We start from the raw sequence: 19,711 nt of genomic DNA on the forward strand, positions 1-19,711 counted from the left end.
AGTTCCTTAAGAACGAAGACTGTTCAAGCTAGGTTCCTGATCTTTCAGTGGACTAAGGAATAGATCATATTGGACCCAATGGAATGTCTTTCCAGGGATAAGGCCCTCCAATGGTACAGCACTTCATCAGTTCTAGCAACTCATGCCAAGTTAGAAACTCACCAGCTTGGAGCAAACTTGGAAGATGCTGTGGATGTACTCCCTGGGCCAGCATCCTTTGGACCAACCCCGGGTGAAGCTGGTGAGCAGGCCGAACGATGGGGACGTGGGGGACCAGGGGAACTTGGTGAACGGGGCGGAGAAAAGGTGTTCCTGGAACGGGGGATGCCAGGGTGGGTGTCTTCCTCCCTGTTGCTTTAGGTCGATAATCTTGTTCTTTGGTGTAACGGTTGGTCTGGGACAGTGGGGTGGAACAGGAAAGCCGCTGCAGGGTTGACAATTTGGGATTTGTGGTGGGAGAAGAGTCCCGAGCAGCAGTGGGCACAGAGCTGGATGACAGGAGGTTCTCTGTAAGGATCCAGACAGAATATTTTGGTATTCACAAACTTTTTGTCCTCCCGATGAACCAGTAACTCGTTTATTAGAAAGCTCACAATTGGGATTAACATGCTTTTCAGCCTAAGAGGAAAAGTGAGTAAAATTATGCAAATTCATCACAACAGAATGCCTAAAGAGCAATTATTGTCTGGTGAGGAACCTGAACTGCCTTTTAATAGGACCAACCGGATTTCCTTCCTTTCCCCAGAAGCTTTCTCACAGGCAGAAAGCTCTTAGACCAATACCTAGACCTATGTAAACCTCACTTACTAGAATCTGTTTCACTATGTCTTTAACAATCTGAACTACGCAACCCCTAAAAACCTCTTACATTTTCCACGTATTTCTGAAAGCCTCACACACCTCCTATATGCGTCACCCACTGCACAGATCTTACTGGGTAATTAGTCTCCAGACTGGAGAGAACCTTTCAGAAATAAAACTGGTTGAAATTTTATTAATTTGCCAAATAAATGTACTCATAATTCAAGCCTAAATAAGGATCCTGAATGCTTGTTCTTCCTAATGGCAGCACTCAAGGCACTATTAGACTGGTCAGAATTTCAAGTGGCTAAGTGCCTGTGAGCTGGTCCACGCCTCCTGTTAGACCCAGAACTGAGGTCTGGAGCAGCAGGGGCTTTGCCCGAGGCTTTGCATGCTGGCGCTCTGTCACACACGTTGCTGGTGCTCCAGCCTCAACAGCTCTCAAGTACCTTCACCGGGCTTCTGAGCGTCCTCTTTACTGTCACCAAGAGCTGCTTTTCCAGAGGCTGGCTCCTCCTTGCTTTTCTCTTTGCTCTCATACATCTTACGAATCACTGAGGTAGGAGTGAAGGAAGGAGAAAGCTGTAGAGGAAAACAGTATTCACACATTCTTTAATTGCCTCTCCCTAATCAAGTGGCCAAACTACTGAAGCTGAAGAGTTCCCTTTCAGCAGTGCGTGGCGGAAGCCAACTCCAACATTCTGGCCTCTAGCTGCTGGAAGAAAGCATCAGGATGGGCCGAACAGGCAGCGTCATCCCTTGCTCGCAGTTCACTTTAATCAAAACCAAGATGCAGCTAGAGCACAGCTAGTTAAAGCACAGAAAGTTCTACCTGCCTCTGCAGCCTCTGCTCCAGCCATTCCCCAGGCCAGAGTTAGGCTGGGAAGGGGGAAAAACATGGCCAGGAGAAAACCCTGAAACAGCAGGCCCCTCCCCTAAGTTGGGAAAGGACATTTCAGATGCAACCACAGAACCTCGATTTCTCTGTACTCTTAATGTTTCCTACCCCGACTTGGCTGCCAGAAAACCCAAGTAGCTTCCTGGCGGTTTCCTCTGCACTAGCACTCACCATTTGGGGTCATTTGTTCCCACCTCTTTACTGCCAGTTTTTACACTGATGTTTTTACTGTGCATGCAGATTTCTCATTAAACAACCCCGTATCCTTGTTGACACAAGACAGGGCATGAATTACACACAGAAAAGCTCCTAGATCCTGCCTTCAAGGTGCTTGGTGCAAAGACCACTTGGGGTCCTGAAGTACAGACTAATAGTCTTTTCCCCTCATCAGCCCTGAATAGGTGATAAAGGTCTGTGAGGTGAGTGAAACCTAAAAAAATAAATAATGCTGGTTCATGAGTCAGTTGTAAAGCTTGACTTGTCATTGCAAATAAGCAAACCACTCTGTCGCAGCCTTAACTCTGAGAAGTGAATCTAAATTTGTGGACTAGCACCATGTTTTATTGGACTTCCCATGGGCATGCTCTAGCTCCCATCACCCATCTTCCTCACCTCCCATTCTTCACGTTCATCCCTCTTCTGCTCCCCACTCCAGTGATCATTCATCAGAACATACCATACCACCCTGTATGCCCTGGCTCTGACTCTTCTGTCTGCTGGAACACATTTTCCCCAACATGGGGCTTCACTAGAACTTAGAATCCTGAGAGACTACATCCTGAAAGGGGAGGCCCTAATCAACAGGCAGTTGTAAACATCTATTAAATCACTGACTCCTTTGGAAGGCGCTCAAGGACAATTTGGGGTAGCTAGTGACACAGGAGCAACCAAGCAGAGAGAAGCCTAGGAGTCAATCATAAGGGCAGAGGTCACTGACCATGCTTGTGATGGAGGCGGCTGGGGCAGGGGAAGAGGAATTCCCTCGGTGTGCGGGTGCTGGTGACTTGGTCACTCGCTGTTGCCTGTAAACAAAAACCAGTTATCTGTGTGAGTCCCTAGCTGCTCAAACTCCAAGTTTAAACTGCATAAAATTCAAGGCCAGCCCAGGAAACATCCCATTTCCTTTCTTCAATTTCCCAAGCATTTAATAAGTGTCTAACGTGCAAAACTATATGCCAAGTTCTGAGGAGAGACAAACGCTTAATGACACATAGTCCTGGGTCTTGTAAGAGCTGTCATCTAATGAGGGGATACTAATCCTGGGCAAACATGGCAAATGAAGGGCACCAGCAGAGTATGATGGGGAAACGAGGGGTAGAGGGAGCAGGTAAGGGATGTGGGAAGGGCTTGGGAGTGTAGGGTTATCCAGGGCAGGTGTGTAGCTTGTTGCTGACTATGCCAGTGAGGCAGGCTGGAGAGGGCCTGCATTCTGGAGGGTAGGGAGCAACACCAAGTACCACAGTCCCTGGCGCAGAACTGAGGCTCCGAGAGACACCAGTTCAAGTCAGGCCACCAAGACTGAGCTACTTTTAGGACCCAGTCACCCAGAGCATTCCCTGACACTCTGGGTCTGCACACAGGGGTGGCCCTCGGCCTCCCAAATAAAATTTAAAAGAGCAGACTTCCTTCTCTCCCCAGACTTTCTACTTATTCTCTCTTGGAAGAAAACAGCAAAGAGTTGATGACCACATAGGCTGAGAGAAGAATGAATTACATGAGCTCACTGGCTAATCAAAGCTTCACTGCATTTCAGTGATGTCAGACCGTGTACTGCAAAGGCCAAAGCCTCAGGACAGTCAATGATTCTGAAGTTCACTGACTCATAAGCAAAAGGGAACCCTAAACTCCTGGCTGCCTTCCAGTCTGTATCAGGTAAGCCCCAGTGCTGCCACACTGAGACCAAGTAAGATAGCGAGGGGAGAGAGTATTCTGAGTGACTAAGAGGTAAAAAAGGCAAGACAAGGAGAAACTGTGTCTTTTGGGGGCCATGACAGTACACAGAGTGTACAGGCAGGGAGGGCCTACTATCTGATCCAAAACTTGACACTGTCTTGGATCTACCTGCTAGTGTCAAGTAAGTCACATTTGAAAAACCTAAGTTTCTGTATCTGTCAAATGCGGTTCTTTACCCCATCTACCTCACAGACTTGTTGCCAAGAGCAAATTAAGTTGTGGATATCTAAAGTGCTTCTTGACTATGCCAAAGCCTTTGACTGTGTGGATCACAATAAACTGTGGAAAATTCTGAAAGAGATGGGAATACCAAACCACCTAACCTGCCTCTTGAGAAATCTGTATGCAGGTCAGGAAGCAACAGTTAGAACTGGACATGGAACAACAGACTGGTTCCAAATAGGAAAAGGAGTACGTCAAGGCTGTATATCGTCACCCTGCTTATTTAACTTATATGCAGAGTACATCATGAGAAACGCTGGACTGGAAGAAACACAAGCTGGAATCAAGACTGCCAGAAGAAATATCAATAACCTCAGATATGCAGATGACACCACCCTTATGGCAGAAAGTGAAGAGGAACTAGAAAGCCTCTTGATGAAAGTAAAAGAAGAAAGCGAAAAAGTTGGCTTAAAGCTCAATATTCAGAAAACGAAGACCATGGCATCTGGCCCCATCACTTCATGGGAAATAGATGGGGAAACAGTGGAAACAGTGTCAGACTTTATTTTTGGGGGCTCCAAAATCACTGCAGATGGTGACTGCAGCCATGAAATTAAAAGACACTTACTCCTTGGAAGAAAAGTTATGACCAACCTAGATAGCATATTCAAAAGTACAGACATTACTTTGCCGACTAAGGTCCGTCTAGTCAAGGCTATGGTTCTTCCTGTGGTCATGTATGGATGTGAGAGTTGGACTGTGAAGAAGGCTGAGTGCCGAAGAATTGATGCTTTTGAACTGTGGTGTTGGAGAAGACTCTTGAGAGTCCCTTGGACTGCAAGGAGATCCAACCAGTCCATTCTGAAGGAGATCAACCCTGGGATTTCTTTGGAAGGAATGATGCTAAAGCTGAAACTCCAGTACTTTGGTCACCTTATGCGAAGAGTTGGCTCACTGGAAAAAGACTCTGATGCTGGGAGGGATTGGGGGCAGGAGGAGAAGGGGACAACAGAGGATGAGATGGCTGGATGGCATCACGGACTCGATGGATGTGAGTCTGAGTGAACTCTGGGAGTTGGTGATGGACAGGGAGGCCTGGCGTGCTGCGATTCATGGGGTCGCAAAGAGTCGGACATGACTGAGTGACTGAACTGAACTGAAAGTGCTTTGAAGGTCAACACATTGCTATGCTGTAGACAGAAGTCCAGTGAAGGGGCTCAGCAGAGCAGCCTTGAGCTCTCTGTACAGACTGGAGGGCTCTTACAGGGCGGGCACATTTATGCAAGAGGACAGAGAGCTTACTAGTTCCAGTGCTTTCTGAAAGTGTCAACATATGACCAGATGAAGTAAGACACTGAGGCAGCATTTTTAATAATCACATCAAAACAAATAAGTTTCAAGTACCAAATACTATATGGGGTGGGAATACTGTGTTTAAGGATGCCCACTTTGGTGATAAAACTAAAAATATGAAGGTGGTGACTACTTTTCTTTTAGAGACTGGACAATGGTCACTTCTGGAGAAAGTGGTATTGGGACAAGGCACAGGGAGGGCTTCTGGGGAGCTGACAAGGGAGTCTGCCTTACAATAAGCTATACATTTGCTTCATGAAGTTTTCTGCCTGTTTTATTTTACAATTGAAAAAGAAAGGACAACACTGCTACTCTTTCTTCCCCAACTTATGGTTCATTTCATTTCACTGCCTGTTGAAACTGGTGGAGAGGATGGGAGGAGAGTGAAGTCAGGGACTATTTGATCAACAAACCTGACTCAAGGGACAGTTTGATACTCGACAAGGAGCCTGGGGGTGGGGAAGCGAGGTGGAGTTTTACTTTCCATCATTTCATAAGTATAACTGCAAGTAAGTAGCTATGCCAGCTATATCTGTAAAAACGAATCCTTTAAATGAAGAGTATAAATAAAAGTATATAGGATGCAAAGCCTATGCCCCTGCAACAGAATTCAACTATACAATTTCCTCTACTGAACACTTGGTAGGTAAGACTTGTCACCATATGTTGTACAGTGTATCAGTGTGTACAACGGAAATGATACTGTGGATAACTAATTTGCAAATCTCAAGGGTAAGATTAGAAATTTACCTGTTTCTGAATCCATCTCTGGTTCTGTCCACCTGCGGTTTGCCAAAACCAGGCTGGTAGAAGTTTGTTGCCTGTGCCGCGAGGTCATGTGGCACGGCCAGCCCCTCCAAAGCTGCCTGTTGCAATTCTAGCTGGCTCATCTGCTGGACAGATGTGGCAGAGGGGGAGTTAGCAGAAGAATGACAGCCAGTGTACCTTCTACAAAGGTCTCTCTCTGATCTTTCAGAAGAGGTATGTTTTAAGCAGCAGCTAAAAGAAACTAAGATACTGCAAACCTGCCTAAACTGTGCTGCCATCCACTGAACTGGATGTTAGTGATTTATGACTTTATACAATAACTTCACCAGTTTTCTAGCCTTCACTGAGCCTGAGTTACAGTTCAAAACCCCTTCCAAGCATTACAGCCATTTAATTATCCTACAAGCAACAACAAGGGTGGAAAGCAAACAAGTTTGAGAAACAAGCTTGAGAAAAAGTTCAGCCAGACCTGGGCTGTGACTGGGCTCATGGGCTTGCGCATGCCTTGGAATGGATCTCCGAGAAGCTGCTGTGGTCCTGACGTGAAACCTGTTGGGAAGGTTACAGATTCAGTGTGTGTCAAGATAGCACCTGTCCCTCAGAGGCATTATCTCCACTGCATGGTGCTCCTCGCTGAGCACTATCTCTTTCGTGAAGGACTAATTTCCTGGGCTGATGATGTCACTCTTCTTCCGTGCCCCTCCAGTGGGGACCTCACGGATCTCTCTCCGAGCACTTAATGATTCAAGCTGCTGGTGTATCCATCCCCCACTAAGCTGTCTCTTCAGAGCCGAGACCTCTGTCTGGGAGGGAAGAGCTTTTTCTAGCCAGTGATCTGGCTCTCTGTAACCACACCAGCTAGTACCAAAGCAGACACCAGTGTTCTGAGATTCACACTATTTCCATTAGATCTCCCTAACTGTGGAAAGATTACAAAAACTTTCTCTCACAATATAACCAGCAGGGGTCAGAATAACCAGCAGCCTAAAGTGGTGAGGGTACAGGAACACAGATTCTGCACACTTTTGCTAACACAGCTTTCTGGAAGTGCTTCTCCCATTCATGTTCTGAATCAGCCGTAATACCTCACAGTTGGTTGTGTATAGCTTCATCAGGTTGGCAGAGAGCCACTAGTCTGACTTCTCCATGAAGGAAAAACCTAAGGAGCCAAATTAATTTTTTTCAGTTGAATTTCCCAAATAAGGAAGATGACTAAAAAGCTGGAACCAATTTAATTCTCCAGAGAAAAAATACAAAACTGTAACATAAACATATTTATCCAGAAGGGCAGCTGGATAATTACCTTCCACTTGTGTCCTTACCACCCCCTGAAAAAGGCATAACAAATCAGCACGTTTCTTTTTAAACTCTTCAAGGGTACCAATGAAAAAGACTTTGCCAGTTTCAGGAGATGGGTATACCCGAGGGGAAGGAGAAGGGAAATGACAGATGGACACCTATGCACAGAAGCATTTACCAATCGGTGATGGTATTCTGGGTCGAAGGTAGTCTGCTGAGGCTGCTCTCGTCTGAAACACCTGTGACAATGGAGGAGAGGGTGCTCTCTGGCCCAGTAATGATGTCGTAGGCTCCAAGCTCCCCATAAGGCCACTCAGGAGATTGGAAGAAGCAGGTCTCTGAACAGGTGGGCCCAGAAGTTCCTAAAGGCAGAAAAGTCAAATCCTGTGAGCAAACCTAGTTCTTCTTCCTAGTCAGAGGCTGTGGATTATGAATTTGGAAGCCAATGATGAATCTCCCTCCTGCTTCACTGAAGGACTTGGCACATGTACATGCAACGAATTTCTCTGAACGTTCAGCTACCAACATTTCCTTCAAGTTAGTGCTACAAATATAGGTTAGATACTTTAAATTTCCATAGAAATTGCAAACCTGCAAACGGGAAACCAAGGCTTTACTCGATCATCTTTTTTAGCCACCAACCCACCCCACATTTATAGCTACGGAGAACTATGTCAGGCAGCAAAACCGTATCCTTCGTTGCCAGGCAACACGGATCATTCTCTACGGCCCAAAGCTGGCCCACTACACAAAACCAGTTTGGAGGACTACTGTTCAGGACTCCAAGGCCTCGGTATAAGATTGTCAAGTACCTGCAAGATGTTCTTAGGGACAGGCTGGCCTGGAATCTCAGCAGGGGACATCAAATGGCTTTCAAGGGTTCGCTAAAAAAGTCAAAGGAAAACTGGTTTTAACCTTCTCACATACTTAGCTTATAGATTAATTGGGGACCACAAGAAAACACTGAAAACTCCCCCAGGGAGTTGGCACTTAACAGCAGAATGATGTCCAAATCACAGAAAACTTAGATCAACTTGTCCCACTTGTCGCACAGGTCTCAACGATCTTGGAACAGGAAGAATTTTCACATGTACATGCAAAGTCCACTCAGAGGCCCTCAGACAAGGTTTTTTCCTCTCTGGTAACCCTAAGTCCATTTCACTATTTCTAACATTGCATCCAAAAGAAGGGAAAAAGAAAATGGCGAAACGGGGGGAACACTTGTTTAGTAAGAGGCCACAAGTAGGAAATTTTGATAATTTACAGTTTTAATGTTCACAGCAACCTTTGCTAGCTATTATCTTTAACAAGATTTACAGATCATAGATGGTACCAAAAAAATGCGAGTTCGGCCAAAATCGTTATATTTCAGAGTTTCATATTTTAGGAAATTTAAACTTTATTATTTTTAAGCAGCTATTCCAAAGTGGGTCTCCTATTCAGGGTGAAATTAAAATCTTCCACTTTCGATTCTTTTAATGCAGTAGCAGTTATACTTTGCATTCAATTTATATTACCTCTGGTGCTTCAGGACACCCTTGTGTGTCCATTTAGCTCTGGCTAAAGTGCTTTCTCTGTCAAGTTACCCTTCCACCAGCAGGAACTGCGAAGGTCCACAGCAGTGTCCTCAGGTATGACAAATAGGCCTCAAATATGCAAGTGTTTCATTGTTGATTTTGGAATTGGAATGGACTGTAAATGATTTTAATAAGATCTCCTCAAGAGTCATTTAATTCCAACTAACCAAAACAAATACACAACTTTATACTAGGTGGCTTGCTATATTTGGAGGATAGAGTCTACAACTTAGTTTGAAATAGAGCTTAGACTGAACCAATATGTCCTCTTTTGGGGATAAACAACAGGACTGAACCAGAATGGCTGGAGGCAGATCAGAAAGAGTATACGTAACACACACAGCTGCAGTCACTGAAAGCCTGGGAGTAGCCCGTGACAAACAGCAACATGCAAATTGAGCAGTATTTTGGGATAATGCCTGGTGCACTTCATAGATTATTTCCTTGTTTTTTTTTTTCCTAGGTTGAGTTTGTGTTCCCCTTTGCCTAGCACCTTAAACTATATCATCCACTCCTTTATGCACCTGTTTGAGGCTCATTCCCTCAGCTGAAGCCAGATATATTTCAGAGCACTGAACCCCCAACTTCAAGCAAGTTGTCTTCACAGCTCAGGGGCAACTGTGTTAATATCAAACCCTAGACTCACGTCTAAAACAAAATGTTCAAAAGCATCATCAGGTAAACAGTCGAACCCACCCCCACCCCCGCTCCCATTTCTTTACTAACACTAAAAGAAGCTATTTGTAAGATTTGACCCATCCTGCTGTAGTCAGCACCTAATCCCCAAGACACAAAGGCAATAAGCAGCAGAGCAGGACTGTTTACAGCCAAGTGATCTGGTCCTCATTTGAAAGCATTTACACCTAATAGTTCCTTGCATGGAAATTATTTAAAGCAGCTTACAAGGAACATTTCCCTGTAACTGGCATGGTGTGGTCAGATACACGTGAATAACTCTGCCTATCTGAGATGTCTCCTGGAGGTAGAGAGGCAGGCAGGTAGGCCAGGAACAATGGTATCTCTGTTAGGATTTATCACTAACAGCTAGTCAGATTCAAAATATCAAAAATCAGCTGTTCTCCCTTGGTACAAGGCACAATGAAACACATGCTTCCCCCATGGTTAACCAGTAGTTCCCAGACAAGAAGGTGTCAAGAAAAACAGGAAAAACTCAATTTGGTAAATTTGAGATAACTTAGCAACTAGAGTAAGTCTAGGTTTTTTTTTTTTTTTAATTAATATTATTCGATTTACTGTTTCCCTTTCACTCTGTAATCATCAAGGGTTAGCAACAGTAACACACACTGTGGCTGAGAGGCACCCTCTAAATGTGTTATGGGGAAGACCAGTATGGGCTACACACCTGCATTTACTGACATACAATCACCTTGTAACCCAACTTAATGCCTAAAGGTGTTTTATAAGTTTGGAGTCACAGCTTTTTCTATTAGTAAATAAACAGAATGCAACTGTCTTGAAAAATCCATCTTAGATACTTTACAAATGCCATGTATATCTGTCAACTACCTAATCAAGAAGGCAAATAATCCCAGGTATCTGGGAGTAATTAGTAGTAGTGAAAAGACTTTATTATAAAAATATGGTAAAATTATTTTAACTTAAGTAGCTGAATAAGGGCTTCCCTGGTGGCTCAATGGTAGAGAATCCTCCAGTGCAGGAGATGCAGGTTCCATCCCTGGGTCGGGAAGATCCCCTGGAGAAGGAATGGCAACCCACTCCAGTATTCTTGCTGGGAGATTCCATGGACAAAGGAGGCTGGCGGACTACAGTTCATGGGGTTGCAAGAGTCAGACACGACTTGGCGACTGAACAACAACAAACTGAATAAACAAGCTGAATAAACAGAAAACTTTCTCTAGAGTTCATCCCAAAAGGTATTTTTACACCATTTTCTTTTAAGCACTGAGTTAAGATAAGCAAGTTATATCTGAATCTATCGGTCTCTATACTGTCACGCACAATACATACAGATAAACCTGCTTTTTCAAGTAACAAACAGTATAGTGGTAATTAGAGAACACACAAAAGCACCGAGGATCAAACGACTGCTAAAGAATCTCCAGCTTACTCAGGATACCTTTTTAAAAGTCCATTTATTGGATGGGAAGTGGAATAGAAAGAAAAGGAGAAAAGGCTGGGGTCTGTGCCAAATACTTACACTGACTTTAGGCTGAGAAGGCAAAGTCCCACTTGCCTTCATGGTGCTCACTAGCTTGTTGAACGCAGTCATATCTCCATCTTTTTTGAGCTGTCGATTGCTGGCCACAGTACTCAGGGTCTCCTCTAAATGTTCTGCCATAAAGGGAGTCGAATTCTTCACTTGCTGGTCAACCTTCAAGCCCTTGAGCCCTGCTTCCACCTCCTCCACAGAAAGCACAACCCCTGAATGTGCTGAAAGGTTGAGAAAGTCTAGGTTAAGCCAAGCAAAGGAATATGTGGTAGGAACTCTTTGTACTCTGTGGTGGATAAGGCGAAAATGATTTATTTCACAGTTGAACTGAAGTTGTCAGGAAAGACTGATACCAAAAACAGACAAACTGAAGGCATTGAGATCCTGCAGGAGGATGTCTACTATAAAGAGTCTTCTGGAGACTCGTTATGAGGGGCAGGAATCCCAGACAGCCCAACAAGAACTAGAGTGCTGCCTGCACAATGGTTATTCTATCATCAAGGCTGCATGTTCAGGGCTTATAACCTAAGCAAGAACATGGCAAACCAGGGCAGAGGTATGAGCAGCTGCCAAGTTATGCTCAGGAGGACTAAATATTCACTGGAGGGTTCTACTCAGGCTCCAGGTGAGCAGGACTCAGAAGAAAAGTTCTTGCCACAGAGTTCAGTGACCTGCTGATCTGGTAGATTCTCAAAAGAGGTGGTACCGTTTGACAAGTGTTTTTTAAGAATATTTAACAAAACACACCATCTCTTTGACTTCTGATGAAGCAGCAGTCTGTTAGAGCTGATTCTGCCTTAATTAAGACTGAGCATCCAAATGTTCCAAATACCTAAAACAGACTCTAACAGACACTTACAGCTCTCTTTAAGCTTTTCTTTATTTGCAGAAAGGCTGGAAAGGAGAGGCTTTAAATCCACTTTGGCTTTCTGTAGCATTTCTAGAATATCCACTTTAGTTTCAGCATGGTCTTCTAGTGGTATAGGAGCAAAATAATTCCCCGAGTTCTGTCCAGGAGAGAGGACGGCTTGTTCCAGACCTAATATGGCAAGTTAATATATGTATAATTAATTGGTCCTCAATAAAGCACAGAAACATATCTTCAACAACATTAAAAGGACACAAATTGAAGGATATTTTTCAGTGTCCAGAAACCCATGAATGCTAATGGACCCCTGACTAATTAATGAAGATGAAATGAACCATATCAAGGAAAGCTCAAGTCTATGTCCAGGGCAGAATCTGAAGCAACTGTACCTGCAAGTCTCTCCAGTTCTTCATGAGGTGTTGACCCAAGGCTGCTGGATCGGCTTCCTGATCGGCTTGGGTTAGAGAACCACCTACTGAACCGACTGGCGGAGACTGAACCTTCTCCCAAAACATCTTCTATCATCTAAAGGGAGAAATGAAAGAAGCTAAGATAACAGTTTCCAGGTGAAAAGGACAAGAAGGTTCAAATTTTAAGGAAGGGTCACTTACTTTGAAACTTCCTTTGATGCTGCTGACCTGAAGGCAAACACCCTCAGAACTTAGGATTTTGAACATCTTTAACTTCTCTTCCCCTCCTGGATCGTTTCTGAGTAACCCAAACTTGGGCATAACCATGTATTCTCTAAGCATATAAAGCAAAACCTCTTTGCCACAGAAAGTGTTCTGATTTTCTATCATTTGCCTCATTAGAAAATCCATGAATGTTCTAAGAGGGCACAGTTTCAAAATCAAAATCAGCACCAAAGTAAAGCATTCTGCTGCCAAGCTAGCATCAGGTGTGGAGAGCTGATGAAAGAAAACCCTTGCTTCAAACTTTAATACCCTCAAGGTTGTAATAAACACCGTGAAATCCAATGCTGCTAATTTCAGAACCCAAAAGCTAAAAAGTAGAGCTCATATTTCCAAGTCAAAGTTTAAGAAGTATCAAAATGTGACAAACAGACTTTTAAATAATCTCTAATATCTGTTTGAACTTCATGGAAAGTTTCAAATTTCATGTTTGTTTTCTTTTAAATCTGACCTCCATAGTTTTTGGTTTAATAAGAGCAATTAAATGATGCATTATGATCAGAAATAATTTTTCAACAGTGTTTCATAACAGTAATTTCTATTACCAGTCCTTGAAAACTAGATTTAAGCATTTTTTGGAAAGAAATTTTCAGTTATACCCTATTATAAATCTAATTAAATACCCAAATTGATCTTTATGCAGTGCTCTGATCAATATTTAGAAAAGACAAGATAAAGTAAATATCAATCCAAAAATGAGGCCCATCCTTGACAATAAGGCATAAACAGCAAACAGGTTTTTCCCCAAGACATGTACATATATGACGGAGTTAGGGACTTTGTTTTATCTGAAATCTAGAACTCATACTTCTGTCTTTGCAGGTATTGTTCAGCAGATTCAATCACATTCCACTTGTAAACTCTCACACCTTGAATAATGCCGACTTTCAAGTGTACTAATTTGCGATCATTAAATTTTAAGATAAGCATTATAAAGTGATGTTTCACTGTGAAAAATTGGGAACTGTACCCAAAACACAACCACCTTGGTGAAAAATGGTCATTTTTAAAAGTAAAAGCTACAGCTATTTAAAATACTTTAATTTTGGAAAGAGTTTGAAATTTTACAAATAGCAAAAATAGCTTTGCACTGTACTTTGTTTTTATTTCCTCTGATCATCTGTATAGGAGAAAAGCCAGAAGATACACAGGAGGAACATGAAAAAGTAAAGAAAGTGAATATAAAGTATCTGGATGTTTTCTAAGGATTTGACAGTAAGTGTTGAGAAACTTATCTCCATACTTTGATCAGTGACCAACTTTGTTAGAGAAGCTTAGTTTTATTATAGCTAAAGCATACACAGAAACAAAGTCACTTTTACTCATGTTTACTGGAAATGCCAATTTCAAGAACTGGAGCATTTTGAAGCCGAAAAGAATCGTAAGAGACGATCTGGTCAGGCATTTTTACCGCAGAGCCAGCCGGGATGCTCCAATGTGCAGCTGAATGCTGCTACACCCCACAGCCGCCTCAAACCGAGTCTGAGGAGGCCGTGAACTGCAGTCTGGTATGTTTCAACTGCTCCTTCCAGACATTTTTAACAGCATTTTTAAGGTAACCCATACGGCTGCTAGTTTGGTCTGTCAGAGGTTGTTTAGACTGCTCATATCCTAGGCTTCATATTATGCCGATACAGATACTGTGAAATATTTTTGCTCTTTGACAATTACTAGCTTTTACTGATAAATGCTTTTCTTACTTTCCACTTTCATTGAAACGTCTATATTTTTGTATTTGCTTCATTCTAGTTTGATTTTTCTTTGGTTTTCTGATGAATGCATTTAAGGCTACCTGTTTTCTTCTTAGCATACTTTTGATTATACCCCCAAGGTTTTTCTTTGTTCCATTCCTGTTCATCACTAAGTGATTTAGGATTTCTGTTTTGATTTCCTTTTCCTTCATTTGACATAGTTTTATGTACCTGTTATGTGTCAGGCTCTGTGGTAAGAGGTGCATATCTAAAATCAAATTATTTTTAATTATTTGACTGAAATCATTTGCACGTATGATCCAACTTTTCATTTTGTACAGATTTTTGTGGCTGTCAGCTTCTAATGTATTGTAATGCTAGTAAATATAACTTACAAATATAGGTGCAATTCTGTTTATGTCAATTACTACCCAACATTTATGGGGACTACTAAGTGCCAGGTACTATCTCAAACATTTTATATCATTTGTCCGTTGATATTCAAACATTATATTGCCCTTATTTTCCCCAACTGATTGGTCATTTTCTGAGAATTATGAGTCTAGTTGTTTATACAGCACAAACAGAGCATCTCTTTTTACTGATCGCAGCTTTGCTTTTAAGAGAACCTATTGTAGAATATATACCTTAGTGAATAAGTACCTCCATGAAAAACCTGGAGAGAATTCCTAGCCTAGGTTCCTATTCAGAATTAACCAAGTTTTGGTTGAGGGTGAGGGCTAAAGGATAAGGTGGTGCTCAGTTCCCATTCCTCCCGTTTATATTTTATATTTATATTTTACAGAATTTGGAGTAAAGAACTCTTAACTCAAAGCACAAAAACTAGAATTCAGTTTCCACTACTCACTAGCTATGTGACTTCAGGCAAGTTATTTAAATCTCTCTGTGCCTGCTTCCTCATCTATGAAATGGGAACAGTTGTAATCTAACTTACAGGGCTTTTCTGGGGATTAAACGACCTGTCGAATGTAGAGCCTAAAACAGCATGGCATGCATGGTACTCATCATTACACGTTCAGCTCTGAATTCTCTGTCAAGGCACACAGGTGAGTTTCACGGGTGCTTGCAGTGGGAGCCAAGTACAGGCCTCTAAATTTTGACCTTTAGCTGTGAAAACTTTTTACAGTAAGATTTCCATTGTCTTCTAAGAGAATGCAAAAAAAAAAAAAAAAAAGTCACTAAACACAGTTGGTGTAAAAATAAAAAATTACTGTCCCCTAAGAATTTGAAAAGACCACTCGGTTTTACATCAGGTAAATTAAACTCACATCTGGATGCAACCCTTCTGCTCACAGTGAGCCAAAGGACTACTAGCCAGCTCACTGTAAGCGAGATATGAGACTAGGAGACTAACAGTTAAAACTGTGCTAGAACTTAAGAAGCAAAGCCAGGCAGCTGCCAGTTGGTTTGCAGCCACCCTCCACCTGCTCCTGACCAGCGCTGTGGACAAGTGTGGCCTTGGGCCAGGCTGGTCCACAGTAAGGCAAGTTCAGAGAGCTGCAGTAAATGCTTAGAAACTTTTGTAGCTATCTGGCATTGCTGTGATATTTTTACTTTATACTAAAGTATTGGTCTTCAATGGACTGGAAATAAAATCTGGTCCTCACCACAGAGAATTTAAGCTCTACTGCCCTGGCACTCACCTGTGGGCCTATACCTGTGAGTGCCTGCCATGTCTGCTCACCTGTTCTGGGTGGCCATCTTTTAGGCTTTGGGCAGTAGGCAGATGACAAAGGAGATAGGACAATGCTGCCACTTGGTCATGCCCAGTTTTGTCCACTCATGTAATAATGGACCAGGAAGCAGTTATAGTTGAGGAGTCGAGTAAGTTAAAGTCTGTGAACCAATAATTCTAAAGGACTGGCCAAACTTACTAGCTGTATTTCATGTCCTATAAATGATGTCTTAAGATGTACAGATGCTCTTGGTCAAATGGCCTTAAAAATTCTATCTCATCAGTGCTATGCACTGTTTCAGCAACTACAGAGTTTTGAGGGCACAGGTCACAGTTTTGTATTTTCTCTGAAAATTTGATGAGGCATTGCTAATCCCTAAGTGATCAAAGGGGCCCAGGCAAGGGCAGGGACAAAGTGCAGATTTGGGATATCTTATTGTTTCTGCTTTAAAAGTCAAGAAAGATTAGACCTCAACAGTTTCACAGCAACAGTGATGGTGTCCCACGTTCCTTTCCACAAAAGGTTTTCAGAACCATCACATCACAGAGGTACCACCTAACCAGCTATACCTGAGGAATGTAGGTCAGTGTGGTACTGACCACCAGTTATAAAAATCCACCTCCATAGTAAGTTTTTACAACAAACACTTAACTATTTAAAAATAAAAGCAATGTTCTTAAACATCTGAAGAATTCTTAGTCCAATGCTAACAGCCTGGAGAAGGAGTTAACTGGTACAGAATCCTCACTCAATCATTTCTACTTAGCCTCTCAAAACAAAGCCAACAAAAATTCAAATAATATTTAAGAATAAAAGTAAAAAAAAAAAACACCTCCTAATCATCTAGCAAAACAAAACTTTTAAATAGAATCTTAAAGACTCAGGTCAAATTTAACCCCAATTGACTGAACCAATTGTGATTAATTATAAGCATGCTGCTACACTCACCGAAGCCAAGCATGGCACCTTATCAAGGTTAAAGAACTCATTAAAGTCAAATTCTCCCGGGGACTGCTCAGGCAGGACAGCCTCCCTTGGCACTTCCTGGTCAGCAGCGGGCTCCTGCTCGAGGACGACCTCCACCTCATCCTCTTCAGCTACTCCTCCATTGCACTCGACTACGCCTGAAAGCAGAACCGGACAGAGACAGTCTAGTCAAGCACACTGCTCCAGAGGCATCTGGTGGCCTCAGCACTATCACGAATGCAAGAGAGCTGCGGGTGACTTGCACTTGCCAGATAGGGCTCCTACGGGAGCCAGGGGAGGAGAAAGCCTGAGCACCAAGCCACAACACCAACTTGACTCAGCAAGGGCTATGGTCCCTCCTCTGCCCCGTCTTCAAATTTCCATAATGCAGTGGATCTTTTTTTTTTTAAAGGACAATCTTTGAGCATATCTTATAAGAATGGAACCAAATTACCTTGGCTCTGCTTTTACCCATGCACCTGCATTAACACTTTAAGTCAGAGTAGTTACGTGAAACCTAGTCCAAGGGCAATTTTCACTTGCCTACTGACTGTAGTTCATCCTTCAAGGCAAAGTTCAAATGTCACCTTCACTGGGAAGTATGCCCTGCCTACCCAGTTTTACTGTACCACAAAATAATCACCACCTTCTCTATAATGTTTGTGTTCTCTCTCAGAGTACGTATCACACTATATTAACAGTCTGACGAGACTCATCAGCTTTGCCTTACTGCGCAGTGCCTGGTACATGTAAAATTCAGTTACGTCCAGTTGTGAGGATGGGAAGATAAGGGAAGCTAACATCTTAGTTTTAGCCAGAGGATGGGCATAAAGCAAAATCTTTCAGATAAAAACAAACCCATTTTTTTTTCTTTTAAAATAAATGCACTGAGAGATACAGGAAACTCAACTTTTTAATCTGAAGAACAGAGCTCCCAAAGCCCTTTCCTACAAAAGCACCTGTGGAAGAGCTGCTTATGGTTTCAAGATCACAGCAGATACGAAGTCCTCCTGGGGCGGCGTGCCAAAAAAAGAGAGTGCCCATCCCCTCTTGAAAGGCCCCAACAGGCCTGCAGTCTTGTTATCACTCAGCCAGGATATTCTAGACCAAGAGAGGCTATGTGGTATCATCTGCTTTGGTTCCAGCAACACCTCAGAAAGCTAGACAGCGAGGCAGGGGGCTACAGCAACCGAAAGGTGAGGTCACTTGCTCACCCAGCTCTTGATGCTGTCAGGTGGTGGAAGCGGCAGCCCGGGGCGGCAGTGCTCCTCCACGCCGTGCTCTGCGCTGTGCCGGGACGGCAGCACGGGGCCTCTGCAGAGGTGCCCCCACTCAGGGCCCGGGCCTTCTGAGGGCCTAAGGCCCCAGCGAGACGGCGGTTATGTGCCTCAGACAAGGCAGTGGGTCAGCACACACTTACTGCCAGACAGCAGAGGCTGACTGACATTTAACTAAAACTGCTACTTTGGTGGAGGTAGTTTCCTCATTTTATAGACAAAGAAACCAACCCTAGAAAAGGTAAACAACAGCCTAATCAGTGCCAAGTCTGTGTCCTTTCCCACTAGAGCAGTGCTTCTAACTCATTGAACCCACCGGAACCTGTCTGCCTACTTCACAGTGAGAGCCAACAGAGTCTGAAATTAGTTCAAATGCTCACAAAAAAGCTTTAATGATTCTCCTGTTCTCCTATGTGGAGAAGAGAACATCTCTTAACAGATGAATGGCTTTTGCAAGCAGCAAAAGCGCCCTGTGTGTAATTTTATGCCAGCTTGAGAGCGAACTGGGTCTAACAACTGACAGTGGGTAGGAATATGCTCTAGCAGGTAAACACAACTGGCCATTTATTATGATAGTCTCCAGGGACCAGGAACCCAGGGACCCAGGAAAGACAATTAAAGGTTAGGTTTTCTCATATTTCAGAATGAACGTATACTTTTCTTTTTCTGGCCCTGCAGTGCAGCATGCGGGATTATTTTAGTTCCCTGACCAGGGATCGAACCCACGCCCCCTGCAGTGGAAGTGTGGAGGAGTCTTAACCACGGAGCAGCCAGGGAAGTACAGAATGAATACAGATTTTTCATTAGAGGGAACACAAATTAAAATTTTCTATCAACGGAGGGCTTTAACCATTTCCTCCTTCCAGATAATTTTTTTTCTGTTTATAAGTGCAATACATACTCAAACTTTCATTCGTCACCATATATACAATACCTAGCACTGGGCCCTGTATGCCAGGCGCTCAACACACACTGTTAAAACCACGCAGGCAAAGAACACATCTGTTTTGTTGACAGCTATACTCCTAGCACTGTGACGTGCCTGCAAAGAACTCGACATACCGAGTTCAACGGAAAGCTAAAATACACACATAAATGGGCTCAAAGGCACTCATTGGCCCTCCCCGTCCCTTCATTCTTGCAGCCAAGATGCAACTACAGGACGGGTTCATCTTAAAGACAGTCGCTAGGGTAATTAACCACTAGGGCTGACAGAGCCAGGAACCCTGAGGCTCTGCTATTAAACCCATGGAACCGGGTCCCCGCTGTTACCTCTTTCCAGGCCTGTCTCTTTTTGCATCTGTGAGCTGAGGAGGTGACACTGATATATTTCACTACTTTTGGTTCCTTCCTTGTTGACACAGGAATGGCTGAAATTCATATTTCATCTTAGTTAAGAAAAAGATTGGCTTTTTCTCACCAGAAGCCTGATCTTTTAGGTGAACAGATCACATTTGGTGGTGTTGCCTTCGCCTACCTGAGACAAGACAAAAGCATCTCTCAAAGGCAGTTTAACTG

General features: G+C 43.1%; 1 protein-coding gene across 6 annotated transcripts in view; it reads right to left on the minus strand.

Annotated features, from left to right (window-relative positions):
- Positions 1–19,711, minus strand: part of EIF4ENIF1 (eukaryotic translation initiation factor 4E nuclear import factor 1) — a 44,264-nt gene that overhangs the window by 1,520 nt on the left and 23,033 nt on the right. For 3 of the 6 annotated variants that reach the window (XM_040251098.1, XM_040251099.1, XM_040251100.1), the window contains exons 7-17: positions 16,899–17,074; positions 12,260–12,395; positions 11,862–12,041; positions 10,991–11,223; positions 8,047–8,118; positions 7,413–7,596; positions 6,405–6,484; positions 5,918–6,060; positions 2,637–2,721; positions 1,251–1,383; positions 163–507 (exon numbers count right to left, since the gene is read on the minus strand). In XM_040251098.1, coding sequence (XP_040107032.1) covers positions 163–507; positions 1,251–1,383; positions 2,637–2,721; positions 5,918–6,060; positions 6,405–6,484; positions 7,413–7,596; positions 8,047–8,118; positions 10,991–11,223; positions 11,862–12,041; positions 12,260–12,395; positions 16,899–17,074 — 1,767 coding nt within the window. The remainder of the gene's footprint in view (positions 1–162; positions 508–1,250; positions 1,384–2,636; positions 2,722–5,917; positions 6,061–6,404; positions 6,485–7,412; positions 7,597–8,046; positions 8,119–10,990; positions 11,224–11,861; positions 12,042–12,259; positions 12,396–16,898; positions 17,075–19,711) is intronic. The other 3 variants (XM_040251103.1, XM_040251105.1, XM_040251104.1) reach the window with 3 other exon arrangements.

The sequence above is a fragment of the Oryx dammah genome, unplaced genomic scaffold (assembly GCF_014754425.2).
Source record: "Oryx dammah isolate SB20612 unplaced genomic scaffold, SCBI_Odam_1.1 HiC_scaffold_12, whole genome shotgun sequence".
Lineage (NCBI taxonomy): Eukaryota > Metazoa > Chordata > Mammalia > Artiodactyla > Bovidae > Oryx > Oryx dammah.